This window comes from Musa acuminata, chromosome BXJ3-11, assembly GCF_036884655.1.
Source record: "Musa acuminata AAA Group cultivar baxijiao chromosome BXJ3-11, Cavendish_Baxijiao_AAA, whole genome shotgun sequence".
NCBI classification, from domain to species: domain Eukaryota; kingdom Viridiplantae; phylum Streptophyta; class Magnoliopsida; order Zingiberales; family Musaceae; genus Musa; species Musa acuminata.
In genome coordinates this window covers 9,333,892-9,352,011 of record NC_088359.1, presented here as the reverse complement: position 1 = coordinate 9,352,011, position 18,120 = coordinate 9,333,892, and the positions used below count along the sequence as shown (strand labels likewise).

The 18,120-nt window shown below is 36.8% G+C and overlaps 2 protein-coding genes across 8 annotated transcripts in view; both read left to right on the top strand.

Annotated features, from left to right (window-relative positions):
* LOC108951779 (E3 ubiquitin-protein ligase CHIP-like) overlaps positions 1-11,013 on the top strand; it is a 32,545-nt gene extending 21,532 nt beyond the window's left edge. The window contains exons 5-11 of one of the 4 annotated variants that reach the window (XM_065174590.1): positions 4,629-4,762; positions 4,865-5,018; positions 5,101-5,211; positions 5,311-7,530; positions 7,762-7,853; positions 10,549-10,732; positions 10,804-11,013. In XM_065174590.1, coding sequence (XP_065030662.1) covers positions 4,629-4,762; positions 4,865-5,018; positions 5,101-5,211; positions 5,311-5,439 — 528 coding nt within the window. In that variant the 3' untranslated portion in view covers positions 5,440-7,530; positions 7,762-7,853; positions 10,549-10,732; positions 10,804-11,013. Of the gene's footprint in view, positions 1-4,628; positions 4,763-4,864; positions 5,019-5,100; positions 5,212-5,310; positions 7,854-10,548; positions 10,733-10,803 lie in introns of all 4 variants that reach the window. The other 3 variants (XM_065174591.1, XM_065174592.1, XM_065174589.1) reach the window with 3 other exon arrangements.
* A 432-nt stretch (positions 11,014-11,445) lies between these two features.
* LOC135653103 (uncharacterized) lies at positions 11,446-18,050 on the top strand. 4 transcript variants are annotated; one of them, XR_010502306.1, is made up of 7 exons: positions 11,452-11,670; positions 11,865-11,896; positions 12,642-12,818; positions 15,060-15,110; positions 16,725-16,789; positions 16,873-17,009; positions 17,731-18,050. XR_010502306.1 is itself a non-coding variant. In XM_065174594.1 (6 exons), the coding sequence occupies exons 1-6, from the start codon at positions 11,618-11,620 to the stop codon at positions 16,951-16,953; spliced, it is 459 nt and encodes a 152-aa protein (XP_065030666.1). In that variant the 5' UTR covers positions 11,453-11,617; the 3' UTR covers positions 16,954-17,142. The 4 variants fall into 4 exon arrangements, 2 of the variants coding, with proteins under 2 accessions (XP_065030667.1, XP_065030666.1); XR_010502305.1 differs by having other exon boundaries at positions 11,453-11,670; positions 17,701-18,050; XM_065174594.1 differs by lacking the exon at positions 17,731-18,050 and having other exon boundaries at positions 11,453-11,670; positions 16,873-17,142.
* The last annotated feature ends 70 nt before the right edge of the window (positions 18,051-18,120 follow it).

Here is an 18,120-nt window from a genome sequence, read left to right as displayed (position 1 = left end):
TTGTCCAATCAAATCTTATATTTATCATAGATAGGATGCTTGAATGTCCACTTATCAAGGTTCCCCCATTGTCCACTTATCAAGCCCTGAAAGCGTTGTCTTTCTATCGTGGGATTTTTGTGCATTTGGCCATGTCAATAAATTCATTGGCCAAATGCTATTTCAATCTTGTTATTCATCCACTGGATGCATTGCTAATAATGGTGGTGCTCCAATTGACGTGTGTTGCCATATTGGATTGATTCTGTTGTTTTGGTGTCATTTTTCTATTAACATGAACAAACGGAGTCACATACATAATTAAAAAAAAAATTGACTAATAAAAGGACAAGCTAGTTCTGTTGTAGATCTCAGTAAATCTAAGCTGGATCTTGCTGATTTAGCCTAGATCTACATGGATCTTTATTGAATTGATGCAACTTTATGCTTGATCTATGAAGATCTTGGTTGCAGTTATGTGGATTGGGTCCCTGTGGTTCTAGTTTGGCTTTATGCAGATGTTGGCCAGATTTGCATGATCTAGCCTAAATTTATGTGGATCTAGCCTAGTTCTGTGAGGATTTAGATCTCTGTTCTTGTTGGTCTTGGGTGGATATGGGTAACTCTCGGTCACATCCTTGCCATTCTAGTCTAAATCTACATGGTTGGATCTTCAAAGTTCTGTGTTAGATATATGCTGATATTGGGTGAATTTGCATTGATATGGGATAGTTGCATGCACGATCTAGCAGGGATCCATGCAGATTTGACATACATTTAAATAGTTCTATGCAAAATACACAGATTCACTGGCCTAGATGTCCAGTGATTCAGCATACCTCCAAATATTTATATATACATCAATACACATAGATCTGCCATCAGTTAAATGTTTGTTGTGAGAATTTTTAGTTTTAATCTAAGCAGAAGACCACTCTTAAGCGAAAGAAACGTGGTGGCAAGATTCAGATTCAACTTGATTTGAGGAATAATAAACTTCCACTCAAGAGATTCGCTCCATAGCACGAAAAAAGCTCAAAATCAAAGCTATTTAAGAAATTTGATGCAAAAAGGAAGTAATCTGGAGAAGAAATTAATAAAATAAATGGAGAGGAAAGGAGCTGTTGCTGGAGGAGAAACAAGGGAAGAGGAACCAAGTGAGGAAAAAGGGAAAAAGATGGGGAGGCCAGTGATAGCAGATAAGATTTCCTTATGCAGTTGAGGAAATCTTTATGAGCACGGGGGCATCCTTAGTCTAAGGTCAGAACAAAGACAACATTTATGAGTGGCCGTCAGCTTCACAAATAACTTAGTCTACTATTCACTCTTCAGTTGCAGCTCCAATTGATGTGTGGCATCGACCTCTTGGTCACCCCTCATCCTTTATCCAGCAAAAATTACTTTCTTATTTTTTTCTTCCTACATTTAATACCAGTAGTACTATAACTCATTGTGATGCTTGTCGTAACAATAAAAGTCATAGACTACTTTTTGGAACATCCTTTATATCTTGCTCTAAACCGTTTAAAATTATTTATACCAATGTTTGGGGTCCTGTCCCAACCCTTTCTTTTGACAAGTTCAGATTTTATGTCATTTTTATCGACTATTTTACTAAGTACACATGGTTATATTTTTTCCACCATTAATCAGAAGTTTCAACAATCTTTACCAACTTTAGAAAGTTGGTTAAGAATTTCTTTCAGTCTTCCATTAGAACAGTCTACTCTGATGGCAGAGGCGAATATCAAGCCCTCACATCTTGTCTCATAGCTTGTGGTATACAACACCTCAAGTCACCCCCTCATACTCCCCAATTAGTTGGTTCTGCTGAACACAAGCATCGACATATAGTTGAAACTGGTCTCACACTTCTACATCAGGCATCCATGCCACCAACTCTTTGGTCAGCAGCCTTTCAAACTGCAGTCTATCTCATTAATCGTATGTTCACTCCAGTCCTCCAATACCAGTTACCATTTGGAAAAACTATTCCACAAGCTTCCAAACTTCAAAAACTCAAAATCTTTGGTTATCTATATTATTCATGGGTACGTCCTTATGCCTCACATAAGCTAACACCACGATCTTAGTCTTGTATTTTTATAGGATACTCTCTTGAACATAACGTTTTCCGTTACTACGAACCCTAAACTCAAAAAGTCTATATCCCGTTATGTTATTTTTGTGGAGTCTTCTTTTCCTTTTCAAAATCATAATCATCCTACCATGCAAGCTACTCCGACAAACATACATCAGTGGAATATCTCTCCGATCCCGTCACACGAACCTCCTACATCACCGTCCAGTCCTTACCCTCAAGATCAACACACTCATCCAGTTCAATAACTCCTCACTCTCTTCATTATTCCTCCACTCCCTACTTTACAGGTTTCCCCTATTGATGAAGCAATACCCTAGGCAACATCGCCATTGGCTTCATCTTCTCCTAGACCTCGTGATATTGAAGTGCCGCAGACTGGCCCGACCGATGTTAGTGACTCACCACCGGCTATACCAACTACACAACCTACCACTTCCATAGCCCCTAGACATCCAATGACAACACGCTCCAAAAGTGACATTTTTAAACCACGTCAAGTCCTTGACCTACATGCTATAACGAACTCTTCTCCTGAGGCTAGTGAACCCACCAAAATTACTCAAGCTCAAAAATCTTATCACTGGCGTAAAGCCATGTGTGAAGAATATGATGCTCTCCTCCATAACTCTACATGGACCCTAGTACCCTTTCATCAACATAAAACATCATCGGGTGTAAATGAGTCTTTCAAATTAAGCGGAACCTAGATGAATCCGTTGTTAGATATAAAGCACGTCTAGTAGCCAAAGGGTTTTATCAACGACCTGGTGTTGATTTCATAGAGACATTCAATCCCGTTATTAAACCCACAACAATCCGACTTATCCTGAGTTTGGTCACCTCAAAAGGATGGCACCTACGACAACTAGATGTTAACAATACCTTTTTACAGGGGATTCTAACTGAAGATGTCCTTATGCAGCAACCTCCTGGCTTCGTTCATCCACAGTATTCGAGGCATGTCTGCAAATTACAAAAAACTATTTATGGACTTCGTCAAGTTCCAAGAGCTTGGTATACTGAACTTGGCTCGTTTTTTGATATCAACGGGCTTCATCAACTCCAAGTCTGATACATCGTTATTCCTACAACAACGAAATGGAAATACAATATATCTTCTAGTGTATGTGGATGATATTATTGTCACAAGCAATGATCTTTTGGAGATTCAGGCATTTCTAAAGCAACTTGCTGATCGATTCTCCCTCAAAGATCTGGGAACCTTGAGTTATTTTCTGGGAGTAGAAGCAACATTCACATCCCCAGGTCTCCTCCTATCATAAAGAAAATATATTCAAGACTTATTATCAAAGACAAATATGTAGGATGCAAAAGAGGTTACAACTCCCCTATCTACTAGTGAATCACTTAAATTATATGATGGAAGTCCTGCTACGGACTCTACTCAATACCGATAAGTACTTGGCTCTCATTCGTCCAGATATCTCATTTGCAGTCAATAAATTATTACAATTTATGCATCGGCCATCTACTACGCATTGGTCTGCGGTCAAACGAATTTTGCGTTATCTTAAGGGGACCCTCAATCAGGGCCTCTTTCTTCGCAAACACGCCCCGCTTCATCTCTATGCTTTTGTTGATGCTGATTGGGCAGGAAACTTTGATGATAGAACATCCACGTCGGAGTATATTGTTTTCCTTAGAGCTAATCTAATCAGTTGGAGTTCTAAGAAGCAAAAGATAGTCGCACGATCTACAACTGAAGCTGAATATCATGCCATCGCCACTACTGTTACTGCTGAGCTCAATTGGGTCACAAATCTACTCAAGGAACTCAACGTCATCTCTACCTTTCCTCCTACAATATATTATGACAATATTGGAGCTACCTATCTATGTGCCAATCCGGTTTTCCATTCACGCATGAAACATATTGCCATCGACTTCCACTTCGTGCGAGATCAAGTTGTCAGACATCAACTACGTGTTTCTCACGTACATACGACTGATTAACTAGCAGACTCACTCACGAAGCCTCTCGTCCGCAAACTATTTTCGTTGCATCGGTCCAAGATTGGCATCCTTGACAGAAGCTCAATCTTGCGGAGGCATGATAGCATATAAGATTTCCTCAACTGTATGAGGAAATCTCGTTGGACAGTTGAGGGAAATCCTTCCTTCCCACATGTATAAATAAGACATTGTACTCAACCATTTCAAGTGTACTTTTATCACCACAATTCAACTTATCAGCCAGTGTCTAGTCAAGATTACTGCCGCATCCAATACAGTATGGTACCAGTCACATTGTCAGGCACTATGCCCGATATAAATACAAACTGGGATATATTTTCTGGTCTGCTTTCCTGCTTGTGGTTGAACTGGTAAATAAATACCCATAGTATGGACTGGTCTGACTGAAACTTTAGATCTTGATTAGAATAACATAATCATTGGTCATGGCCAAACTCATCACTATATGGTTCAATCGTCAGGGTTTCATTTGTCTGTTGTGATTTGATGAAATGTTTTGTAAGCTACTCTTGATTCTTGAATAACTAGTTCTAATAAATTTATTGCATAGGCCTTGAATATTGAGGGGCTCATCAACCCTAAAAGTGATATGGTGATGGAGATTAAGCAGAGTCTTTTTGAAGCAAAGTACAATGAATGGGAACTTTTGTCCAGCAAGCGTGAGTGGATGCTACAAAACTTGAAGTCAGTCACATCTTCTTATTATCTTATATATGATGAGAGCCTCAAGTTTAATTACTTGATTATGCTTTTCGTGTTGCTGCAACATTTTCTTTTACATAACAGGGACTCTTGTGAAAAAGCTTTGACGGAGTACCATTTTCTTCATGATTCTCAAGATGATTATGGCCCTAAAGAGGCAGAAAATGATGTTGTTGGACAACTCAGAGTCCTCAATGAGGTGTTTAGTAAAACTGCATCTGTTGACACCCCAACAGAAGTGAGCACTCAAGACTCCGATCTCTATTTATTTATGTTGTTTCTCTGGACAAGAAATACTTGATTTTAACTTGATGTTTCAGGTGCCTGACTATCTTTGCTGTAAGATTACACTTAACATCTTTCAGGATCCTGTGATTGCTCCTAGTGGCATTACATATGAAAGGGCAATGATAATTAAGCATCTACAGAAGGTTTGGTTGTATTTCAGTATCAAATTTGTACTATTAGAGCTTTTACTCATTCAATATTTCATATATCACTTCATGGAAACTGAGATTTTCATGTTGTAGGTTGGTAACTTTGACCCAATCACACGAGAACCACTGGAACAACACCAATTGGTACCAAACCTGGCCATCAAGGAAGCGGTGCAAGCTTATCTGAATGATCATCCTTGGGCTTATGGTGCAAGACTATAGAATATATCACATGATGTTGAAAAATCATGGAGTTGTCAATCTTGATGGACATGAGCATCTTCTCCATCTTAGCTCTGTGTGTTTGATGCTACCATTAGTTTCACTCTGCCAGGATAGTGTTCAGTTTTTTCCTTCTTACTAGTTAGGAATCGCTTTTTCTGGGATATTCTTGTATAAAGATTTGGCTGTTAGTTTCTGGTATGCGGTCTGGTGTTAAAATGTGTTTTTGGTCATATATATAAATATTTTGTAGATATGGCCAGTGAGAAAGGTGGCCACTCATCTTTTTGTTACTAATAATTGTGGGGAGTAGTCTAGTATATGAAATAGTGCTAGGTAAACAATGCTAAACTTGCATGATTGTTGAGATATTAAAATTTATGCTACAAAAAATATATTTTTATGATCCGGCCAGTGATAATGGTGGCCTCTCACTTTTATGTTACTGAAAATTAAGGGGAGCAGTCTGTATATGCAGTAGTGCTAGGTAAACCATATGCTAAACTTGCTTGTTTGATGAGGTAATGAAATTTGTGTTTATGAATTTATTTAATAGAAAGCCTGTCCTCTCATCTGAACATGTAGACAAGGGACAAGCTCTCGAAGTATTTGCAAAGGATGGCAATTGTCTGAATCATGCAATCGGTTTGGAAACTGTACTATTATGCTAAATTGGTAGGAGACACTTATTGTTATTTCTAAAATTTGTCGCTTATTCTAGCAGTTTTGGCATTCACCAATATACTGCTAGTTCATATAAACTTTCAGCACATGGCTATGAGTGTGGTTGCACATTGATCATTTTCTTCTTTAATAAGGGAAGCTTGATATGAACGCCTCCTGTCTTCCCTATTTCTTATGGATGGGTCACAAGTTGTCTTGGTGTTGGTAATGTGTTCTATGTAGTTTGAAGATTTCCAACAATGGTGTCAATTGGGATAAACGTGCTTTAAACAATTATTCATGCAAACTATTTTTACCCTTTGATATCTTCAAAGATAGAGCATCCCTTATGGAAGGGTGGAAGCTTTGTTATGCATTTATTTTGTCATACCCTCATGCCTTGACTTCAGCATTATGACCAAAAGACTAAACAAGTATCCATCTTTGTGAGTAGCTGAGTCAGTGGGTTTAAGTGGGCTTGTAAGGATCTTATATCCTATTTTTGATTTAGGATTATTATTGAAACCTTGTGCCTTATCTTGCAAAGTTTGATATTGCGGGGATCCGATGTTTCCTTTAGAAAAAACTATGAGTAAGGTCAGTAATCTGTACTTCCCGAGGAACTGAAATCAACAAGGATCAATGCAAAGAATTATTTTTTGAAAATTTGTAAACAATTGAACTACACAAACACTTCATTGCTAGGTTTCTATATTTAAATGCTTGTGACTCAGCAATTGTCTAGAAATACTAAGTGGATCTTGACTATGATCTCCATGGACTCATTGTGATGACCAATTAATTATTCACAAGCTTTTCTTTTATGAAATGATTTACAATTGCAGCTCATGATAGTGTGCCTTTTGAACTCATTGGATTTCTTGACATTTATATTTCTTTTTGCAATATTTCCTAAATATTGACTTCTTCCAACAGTTCAATTTGCTTGTTGAGGAACAAGAAAGTTTTTACTTTTGAGCTGCAACTATCAGCATTCATTTCTTGCAAACAAGAAAATGAAGGAATAAAGGCATTTTTATTGGAGCTATAGTTTGAGTGAACAACTGAACCTTAGTGTTCTGATATATTTCCTTGGTCCTTGGAAATGTTCCATTATTACTACTTGTTTGGTTATCCATGAATTTGTACCTTTATTTTGTTTTCTCTGTCACTCGTGGTTCTCAACCTTATCACTTTTGTTATAGGAACTGCACAGGTATCCATTTATTATTATAATTTTTTTTCATGTTTATTTTGTTTCTCTGCAAATATGCTAAAATTTCTTCCTTGAGTGTGTTTATTTTGTTTATTTTGTTTCTCTGCAAATATGCTAAATTCTTCCTTGAGTATGTTGATTTTGACTCTTCATATTTTAAATGCAAATTGGAGATTCTGGGAGGAGTTAGTTCAGAAAAATGATGCAAAATGGTATGAACAAAGTACTGATGGATTGACAGCATGCTGCATATGATAGCTAATATCTGAAATGATTTTCTGCTTTAAAATACTATGAATTGATATTATATATACAAAAAAAAATGCAAGCTGTAAGATTTAAACTATTTGGTGTTGGTTACATTGTTTGATATTTATGTGAAAAGAAAAGCACTTGATGCAATGCCAATGATGTGCTAACCAAAAGACAATGATATGCAGCAGCTCCTCCAAAGATCAGCCATGTGCAGCATTTTGAATTTATCAAAAAACATTTCGAGGGCTTTGGCACGGACTCGTTCATATTGAGTTGGATGGTATGTAGGATATTACTTTTCCATGTATTAAAACTACTATGCATCTTGATCCTAATATGATGTTTCTAAGTTCTAACTTTTCTATAAAATAAAGGGAAATTTCGGCTGGCTTATTCTATAATTGAATACCAAGAGCATAAAGAAACTAAATGAAACATTCAATTTCCGCTTCTATGTATAAGTGTTGTGGACCATGATAAAGCTTATGGATTCTGAGTTTTGTTGTTGTAGTATGTTATAAATGGAATCAGATTTGCTAAAATCCTTTCATATTATTGCAGTTGGAGTTTGTGCAGACATGTTTCTGTTTGTGGAAAAGATTTGGAGTAAAAATGACTTCTTCTTGTAATGAGAATAGTTTTTACCTGATAATCCACAACACTTGATTCTTTTCTTTTCAGAAAGTCACTTTTCTAGTGTTAGATATGTTACATGACAAAAATGCATCTGCTCTTCTAAATTCGAAATCAAACTTGAGTATGTTTCAGCATTCTTTTTTAAGCAATATATGGATCCATTACCAAGACAGACCACACTAATATGAGACCGGTATTTATCATGGTAAGCATATTGTTGGCTGTTATTCACAGTCCTAATTCCTGTCTTTCTTCAATATGGAAATTTAGTGTTTACAAATATATAATGAGTCGTTGAAACTGACTCAAAAGAAGTTGTTGATATAAGGTAACTGTAAACAAGAATACATGCATCTTGTAAATTTGAGTTCCTAAAGTTCAGTTAGGTTTAATTGATTTGTTCAGGCAATTTGGGACTATGATTAATAGCCTAATATGAGATCATTTTTATGTTATCTATGTAATTGTGGTTTCTCTTTTTTCCTTTTTGTTTTGTAATTGATGCCTGTGGGTTTTTTGTTATGATATTCTTGTTATTAATTGTTGAAGGTAAGATCAACTTTGCACGTAGAAATTTCGTAAGCTTAAACTGACACATGATCCTATATACTTTTTAGTTCTTGACATGATGTATCCTATTCAGTCTGATAGGGATGTATATGGTTCAGTTGGTCCAGTTTAGATCCAGTTTATCGATGAGAACAAACCAAATTGATTAGTTACGGTTTGGAAATTCCTGAAACCAAATAAAAAACCATTTCACTACCAGAAATCAAAATGACAAAACCATAATATTGCAGGAATTTAATGCTGGATCATCAGTCTTTTTTATCTTCTCCTTCTATGATCATAATTCGTAGTTTGATTGTCAAATACTGACAAACTTCCATTTAAAAACTGCAAAATAAGACTAAAATTCACAAGTTAATTTAAATTACTAAATTAGGTACCTCAAGTTAGTTGTCATTGTTGTCCACACACCATAATTAATTCAGAAGTATCATCATGATGTGACATCCTTGCTGCTGCTATTAGATTTACAGCTTCTCTGTTTGTGTTCCATCTTCTTACATTCATCATTTTGTTTGCAGCTTGGCATGTACATTTTTGTATGCATGCTTACTTTGGTTAATTTTTGCCACCTTTCCCAAAGCACATATGAAACCAAGATTTTGTACTTCAATTGTGCATACACAAATCTGACTTGCACAGTTGCACTATGGGAAATTCTCTTGAAATATTGACTTGAATCTGGTGATATCACAACTTCTGCTTGCTGTTCATACCAAATTGGACAATATTATCACTCACTTGGTCCATGAGGTTGCTGATAAACATTCTATCGATGAAGATAACTTGGTGGTTATACCATTGGACCATCTTTTCCGGCTTCAGGACCACGAATTGTCATCTTGATACACTACATTCTATATGAAAATGCCTTCAAGGTTGCATTTTTCTTCTGGATAGCAAATTCCACATATATATATATATATATATAAATAAATAAATAAATAAATAAATAAATAAATAAATAAATAAATAAATAAATAAATAAATAAATATATATATATATATATTTATTTATATATATGCACACACACACACGCATACACATATTATGGTTTGTGGTTTAAGTTAGTACTGCATATATTGGCCTCTTTTTTTTTATCTCCAATATTATTTTCCAGAGTAATTGCCTTTATTGGTTCTGTAAAAGTCTGGCTTTTTTTGCTTTCTTGCATATGGAATGGTTCCATATGTATATTGACATGGGTCTCAATATTGTGTAGCCAAACTTATTGACATAATTGATCACTCATTTCAGAAAGTGCCCCATGTGGGCTTTCAGTTTAGTTTTGAGGGTATTTTCAGACTGAACAAATTAGTACAATTGTAGAACTTGAAACCGGACTAGATTGAACTGTAAAACAAATTGAACCAAAATTATTTGGTCATGTCTGGTTTTCAGACCCTACTATTATATGTATTCACAATATAAAAAAATATCATAATTGCCATACAAATATATGTTCATATGTATTCACGAAATGCATTAGATTCATAATTTTCTAGTATCTGATCGAACAAATATATGGTTCTGTTCAGTGCAGTTTGGGTGGTTTTTCAAAATTGCCATCCTAAACTGAACAAAATTAGTTTTACTAGCATTTGGTTTTTGAACTTTCTTAACCCAGACAAAAATCAGTTCTTTCTGCAAAATTGACAGAGAAACCAATACTCCTTTGTCAGGGAATTTGTATGTGTCGTAGTAAGAATATTAAGAAGCTTTCAGTTTGAATAAAGTCATTTGTGAACTGATGCTTTTGGTGATGCAGACGGCATGTCTCCCATTTCTGCATCATTCAGCAAGCAGGCTTCGTGTTGCCAGGTTAGTAATCAGGCAGACGGCAACCTATTGACAGCAACTGCGCTTGTCTGATTAGTTCTAGTTGTTTTGCTGGTATTCACTGTCATCATACAGCTCCTCTCCATCGATAGCGCCCTGCCATTGTTACCCAGGTGAGCTTTAGTATCATGCACTCCTGCTCTGAATCCTCTTATGTAACTGGGTGTCTCTTCTGGAAGGCCAGATGGAGAGTTCATTCAACAACTCCATATACGAAGATAATGTGCAAGCCGGTCTTCTCGATTGGGCTACCCATGCAAAGAAGAACAAGATAGTGCAATCAGCAGACAGTGTGTCGATATTGCAAGAAACCGAGATAACATGGGGAGGGAGGAGAGCTGAGATCACTGAAACATAGCTTTTATATTTTCTCTATGAATCCAACTTTACTGCATATGTCTGAGTTGATGTAGGTTTATGGGTGCCCTCAGTTTCTAATGCTGCGTGTCTTGAAGTGTTTGTTTCTGTGTAGTTTAGTAGTAAGTCTAATAGTAACGCAATCAAATGGCACAAATTGTGATGATAACTTTAACGGTGAATTGAGATCACAACTGAAATGACTTGCGGTTTGAGTCGGCTGCGTGGCCGTGCGTTCCAGTGAAAAAAAGAACGAAAAAGAATCTCACGAAAAATTTGCTATATCGGACATTACTGAGTCGCCCCCGATATCGTTCAGGGGTGATGTGTTCCCTTCTCTCGGGCCCACACGCTTGGTGTCCGAGTCACTGTGTTCCCTTCTCTGGGACCCACACGCTTGGTGTCACTGTCACTGGTGCCAGGGGTGACTCGGGCCACCTAAACATCAGGGCCTTGGAATTTCTATGTGCTCTCACGGCCCCATCTTTTGCTTTCTCTCTCTCTCTCTCTCCTCTCTCTCTCTCTCTCTCTCTCTCGCTTGGGCTCGCACCGGACTTGCGCCGTGGGAGCGTTGAAAGGGGGCTCCTCTTCCTCTCTCTCCTCCCAGCGCGGCGCGGAGTCTCGTCGATTGCCCGGCTAATATGCTCGACAACGTGCAGGAGAGCGTCAAGCGCTTCGTACCCCCTGCCTCCAGGTTAGTCACGCCTGAATCCCCTATCCTTTGCGTGGTCTTGGCCCTCTCTTGCGTTGACGCGGTCCATTTGCGCCATCAAGCGCCACGCTCATCAGCTGTTTGTTCAATTGCGTCTGGTAGCTGCAGATTGTTTTATTATTATTTTTTTTTAACCGAAGCTCAACTTTTTGATCGGGTGCCTACTAATGTTGCAGGAATCGTTCAATCAATCGGCGCAGATCTGGAGGTATTCTCTCTTGTTTCATTTATGTCTGGTCAGATAAGTAGATTAGGGTTTGTCGATCATGGTCTAGGGTTCTTTCACTGGTCAAATTTAAGCATTTTTCAGATGTTCTGGGAAATTAGGACTTGGACACATTGTAGTCTTGTGGCTTCATTTACATGACTTGGTCGTTTGTTGTAGTGTGACAATAGATTGATTCTTTAGATCATGGTTTCAAGGTTCCAAGTTGAGTAGAAATCTTCCTGATTTCATGAGTACATCTTGTCATTCACTTGTATGAAAAAAGAACAAACTCTGCAATGTTTCTTGTATTTTATGTGCTAAATCTTAGAAGCTTGCTGTTAAAAGTACCTAGTACATTGTTTCTGAACACATGGGCTTCGTTTTGCTCATATGCAGAATATCTTAAAAGCATGAAATTTACTATTCAGATATATCACATTCAATTTTAACCCACATACTGATGCAGGTAATTTGCCTTCATGTCAGTGCATGAGCAACACGAATTGATGTCGGCATATGAGATGCTTGATCCAATATACTTTTTATCAGAAAAAAATGATGGTCATTTAGCATCTTAATTTATACATAAAGCATTATCAATCCATACTGTGATTGCTTGGTTCTCAAGGCTATAAATTATTTATATGCATCCACTCATGAGAAGACATACTGTAAGATATTTCTTTACTGAAATTTCTCTGTGGATGCATAATTGGCTTTTATTTTATCCTTGCATATGATAAAGTGAACTATTCGCATGGGACTGATGGCGAAAAGAGTCAAGCATCTTATCCAAGAAACTTTCCTGCTGTGGAACATGGGGAGGTAGGCAGTAACAATGTTGCAAAGGAGAACACTCATCAGAAGTTGATACCTTTAGAGGGGTGTTCTACTAGTGAGGTTGTGAAATTTCTAACAGATCGTAAGTATGTGTATGCATATTTTATCTGATACATCTACGTCTAAGGCTTAACCTCTTGAAGTTGCTTTTTCTCTTTTTTTAGTTTTCATTACAGAATATTTTGTACTCCAAGGATTAGCATATTAATTTTATTGGTCATACCTGTATCATTAGCTTGTGGCCATGTGAAGTTGCTAGTTTGATGTGCATTGATATTTCTATTGGTTGCCTAATCCAAATATTAGGGTTGTAATAAAAACTGCAGTGCGATAGTTATATAGCTTCCCTTGATTGGTAATGCTGAGTCCAATCTCCAATTTCTTGAAGATATATAAACTACTCTCTAAAATTTTTTCATGGCTATTACCATGAGTTCTGCTAAGGTTTTGATTTTCAAATGCCATCCAGGTTCCTCTTCTTTTAAGTGCTTGCAAAGTTGTCTCATGGTAGTTGATGTCTGTTGTCTTTTAGATGTTTGCATCACTGCTGGTACATGATTCCTTGCTGTTCTATATAATGTTTCTTGGATGTAGCACAAGACATGGTTTCAAATACTGACCATACTGCTTAAAACATACCAATGTGATGGTGTACTGATTGTACTTGTCTGTATCAACATATGAACATCATTTTTAGATTCTGGTACTTGAATGGTACTTCGAAGGTCTAACTTCTAAAAATACTTCATCATAAAAATGTTCTCGCTTTTGGACATTATTTTACGACCGAGTTTTCTGGTCTGCTGCCTTTTGTCTGCAAGTTGTTACTAACTTTTCGACTGTATTTCTTTTTCACGTGTGTTTATACTAGTCTAGCAAAGCCATCTTTGTTTTTTGCGATCATGCATGCATGATGCCCTTTATTTAAAATGATTCTTGCGTCATTTTCTACAGGAAATTTGCATGACCATCTCTACATATCTGAAGTTGATTGTTGGAACCTTTTTCTGAAGCATGTAAAGCATTTTTTAACAATATGTCATGCACAATATTTTTTGTGATGAGCCCTATAACATTTTTTTTCTTGAATGTCATGCAGAATTAATGTTCTTATGATAAATCATACGTGTCTATCTTTTATGATCAACTCCAAGTATATGGTGTCTCTTATAACACATTATTAGGAGGCTGAACACGTAAAGGGTAGGCTTGATTTTCTGGTAAGGTTGTTTTTTGTCATCTAGGTGATCAAGTTTGAGTCTTGAAAACAGTTTCTCTACTTGCAAAGGCAAGGTTGAGCACATTGACGGCCCTTGGACCATGCATTGGTAGGAGCCTTGTGTGCTGTTGATCACCTCTTTAGGAGGCAGAACAGGTAATGCATAGCCTTATGATATCAGGTGTGCAACTATTATCTCATTTTAGGTTACAATGGATCGTAAGAAGGCTAGGTTTTATGCTTTTATTTGCCTGGAAGTTCTTCTCAGTATTATACTCTTCCGCTGGCCATATAATGTTTTTAACAAGCACCTGAAAGGCTGATTACCCTTCTTTTCTCTGTCTGGAAACCCTTAATTCATAAGTATGGGAGTCCTTGCTCTTGCTTTTAAGAGGCCTGACTGAGATGTTTAATTAGTTGCAATATCCTTTTCAAGTCAGCAAGGAACTGCTGACCGAGTTGGCTATCAGTAATTCAAGGTCTGATCTGCTGGAGAAGAGAAAATATAGTTGATTAGTTTGAGGTCAAATACATTTCTTGGCGACATGCTTATTCCCATAATTCCCTTTTGTTTCTATCCCATGTTCTTGTTTTCATTCGCCTCTCAACTTCCACTACTTTTGTCTCAGGTAAAATTGGTAAAAAGATAATTCGGGATGAATTTTCTTATTTTCAGTCTGGATCAGTCCAGCACTTATAGGTTAGAATTGTTTATCCTCTTGACATTAAGTCTGTCTCACAAGGCCACTTTTCTACAGGATTTTATCATCTCGGATGATTCAACTTGTTTATGATGCTTCTAATATTTTATGCTTTGCAACATTAACCATTATGAGCACCATTTTTCCTTATCACCAATTTGTGCTCTTCCAATTTTGCTAAATACGTGATTGTCCTCTTTATATAAAGTTCTTGCTTTGAATCTCACATCATTTTGATTTATCTTTTTATAACAATTGTATTATCAATTATAGAGTTTTGTTAAAAACAAGTCAGCATTATGCAACACCAACAAAAAGGAATCTCATTCATTTTTTTTGTTAGTGTATATGTGTGTTTGCATATGAATTGGCTGCAGTCAATCTCCCTTTTCTCTTTATGCAGGGTGGGCAGCTGCTGTTCATCAGTTGGACGACTCATCAGCTGATGTATCTGGTGAGCTATATGCATCTGCATTCTAGGATTATTTGAATATAGTTCGTCTTTACTTTGTTGAGTGATTTAGTTGTTCATTCTGAGAATCACTTTAAAGAAGTATCCACCCACATATATTCCTACTTAAAAGTTAAAAAAGAAATAAGGTTCTTGTAATTGGCTTAGAATATTGTCTTTTTGTGGAATCACTTCACCACATTCTTCCATTTTGTCCTGTGTTATATTACTTAAATGACAGCACATGATGGATGATTTTACATATATGACTTAGACAAAGATTTTTGATATCTTCATATAGCTATTGCAGAATGTCAAATCTCTTAACTTTTTTAATGGTTGCTAGTATTAAAAATTTGAATAGTCTCCTTCTGGAAAAAATTATATGCACATATTTATTGTCAAATTTTATTGCCTACTGGAGTCACACTTTGAACTGTGAATTTTATACAATACAAAAGGATTGAAAGTTAGTATCTGTGCATACTGTTTGGAGATTCTTTAATGCCAATCCTATTGTACTTTATTTGATAGTTAAGTTCTCTTTATTGGTGAATTGTTTTCCTTGACAAGAATCATGATGGTGAGCCCCATAATGAACTGTTCTTTCACTTCTAAATTAAGCTTACCTCAGAGATAAATTACTATAGGCCACATCCTAGCCTTAATGTCAGATAGCAGATCCAGGGCACACCAGATATCAGACAACATATCCTTGCAAACCGGCCAGGATTTATTGTTCTCAGTATTGGTTTCCTTTTAGGAATCGGACACTTGGGCAGCAAGTCAGGTCTTGCAGTCTCTTTTGAGCTCTATCGCAGAGGCCAGTGCTTGTAGCAAAATATAAGATTCCAATGAGTAATAATATGACATTCTGAAAATGCCAAACTTGCTGGAAATTTTGTTTCTGGTTGAACTTTACTTACTAGTCAAATAGATAGGAAACCAAAATAGGGATCCTACAACCGGCTTTACAATGGGGTATTGGATTATTTCAGCCATTATCGAAAAAATAATTATGAGCTTGATGATCTTGTGACAAACAGTGCAAGATATATCCTGCTGTGCTGGTGCAGGTTGGCCAAAGCAGCAGTAGGTCAATCCAGCATGGAATAAATCCATCCTATTGTTGTTTGGTTTGGCCTATGATTTTCTTAAAACTTCTGAGTAAAAGATAACTGAAATTCAAAAAGCAAAGGTTATGATTCCACCTCCACATGATTTTGAACCCAGAAACCCTACAGATGTGGAGGGTTTTATGTACTTGTTAAACTGTCCTTTTTGGGAAATTATACATGAGATGCAACGACTGCTTTATCTTCAGTTTTTGTTTAGCAGCGTTATCATTATGGATGTTGTTGAATAGTGTTGGTAAGCTGTTAATCAAACTTCAAATTTAGCTGTTGAGAAAATAAATTGATACATTTACATATATGATTACTTTTATTGATTGAGATATCGTTTACTTAGTAAATTGATGTATATACACTTTTCTGGAAGTTGATTAAATATGCTAGACTGCTTCGATGTTCCGGACCCACCCCAATTATAATTGCAGACAGTTATCATTATTATTTGATGGTATTGGTTCTGTTAATTTGTCTTCATCTATTCCAGTAAAACCAGTCATGTACTCTGGAGCCAGTGGTTCGTCTTGGGTTCACTTCAAACTTCCCCATCAGGTGGGCACAGAGAGGATTTTTCTTTTGCTTTAACTTGTAATTCTTTCATGCACCTAAATCACTGTTCTGTGTTGTGTTTGCAGATGGACTTTTTGGGAGAATTACAAAGCAAAATTCACAAAGCCAACAGTAATCTGGGATCAAACACCACTGATGATAACTGATTTGTCGACAATCTTGTGATAATTTAATTACAGATTTTAGAGAAACTCCTTTTGAGGTGATTGTGTCAGCATTGTAACCTGTAATATAGCATTTGTATCAAAATGCATACTAATACTGGTAGTGCCTAAATGCATACTGACTGTACTGTGGCCAGCATCGAGATCTGCAGAGCAGGGGTTCCTTTTCAACTTAATGCTTTATCATGCATCTGCCTTTAGTTGGGTAGTACTTATGAACCAGAAATTATAGTTGCCTTGTGGTTGGATATGTGTTCTTGACGGAATTGTAATTATTAGGCTTCTTAATATGTCCTTACCCAAGATTTGGTGATCCATATATATGGTATATGCATTGAATTTGATGAGGATAGTCCTTCATCCTGTTGAGATACAGGAAAGAAACCAAAGAAAGATTGGAGTGCAGAATTCAAGTCAGATGAGTAACATTGATGGTATGAACCAAGAAGGTTCAGCAGATGAGCTAAGAACTGGAGGTTGAATCTTCCGGTGCAACATAGAATTTCCAGGCGGTCAATACCATTTGATAAGATGTTCTTTTGTGAAATGCTTAAGAACAGTTGTGGTATAGCAATCATCTAATGGAATCAATGACTCTCATCTTAGATCCTCATGATCGTTCATTATATTCTATGATTGTTTAAATGCATATCTACATTATAATTGATGCTTTATGGTGTGTGCGCCCCGTCTCATTGGTTTTCTTTGTATTGTATGGTCATTTTGCAGCATTTACTGAATGGACATAATAATTTGCAGCATTTACGAAAGGTCATCCGGACGTTTCTTTAGCTCTTTCTCTGGATGCTCAAGAAGTGATGATAACTAGTATTCCTATTCGAGTATGGAGAAGATAACCAGTAGTATTCGAAGAGGTCAAGATTCACATCAGCAGCTTGCACGGTGGTGTATCCTGAGTCCTCATCGCGATGGCGTTGTGTTTTCATCCTCTGGTGATGATTCATTACATAAGTGGGTTTTGCTAAATGGTGTGTTTGCCTTTACTCATGGTTTTTTCGTGAACTACAATCTCATTCAGAAACACAAAAGAGAAAGAAATGAACATTGTGTTTGTTCTATTGCCGGGTGGGTTGGCTCTGCTGATTACTCTTGTAACGCATTGCAACATTTTGTTTGCTAAGTTTACTT

Excerpts from the sequence above, each read along its gene's own strand:
- LOC135653103 (XM_065174594.1), top strand. The coding sequence starts at position 11,618 with ATGCTCGACAACGTGCAGGAGAGCGTCAAGCGCTTCGTACCCCCTGCC. Across the intron at positions 12,819-15,059 it reads TGTGAAATTTCTAACAGATC|GGTGGGCAGCTGCTGTTCAT; the intron begins GTAAGTATGTGT and ends CTCTTTATGCAG. Across the intron at positions 16,790-16,872 it reads ACTTCAAACTTCCCCATCAG|ATGGACTTTTTGGGAGAATT; the intron begins GTGGGCACAGAG and ends TTGTGTTTGCAG.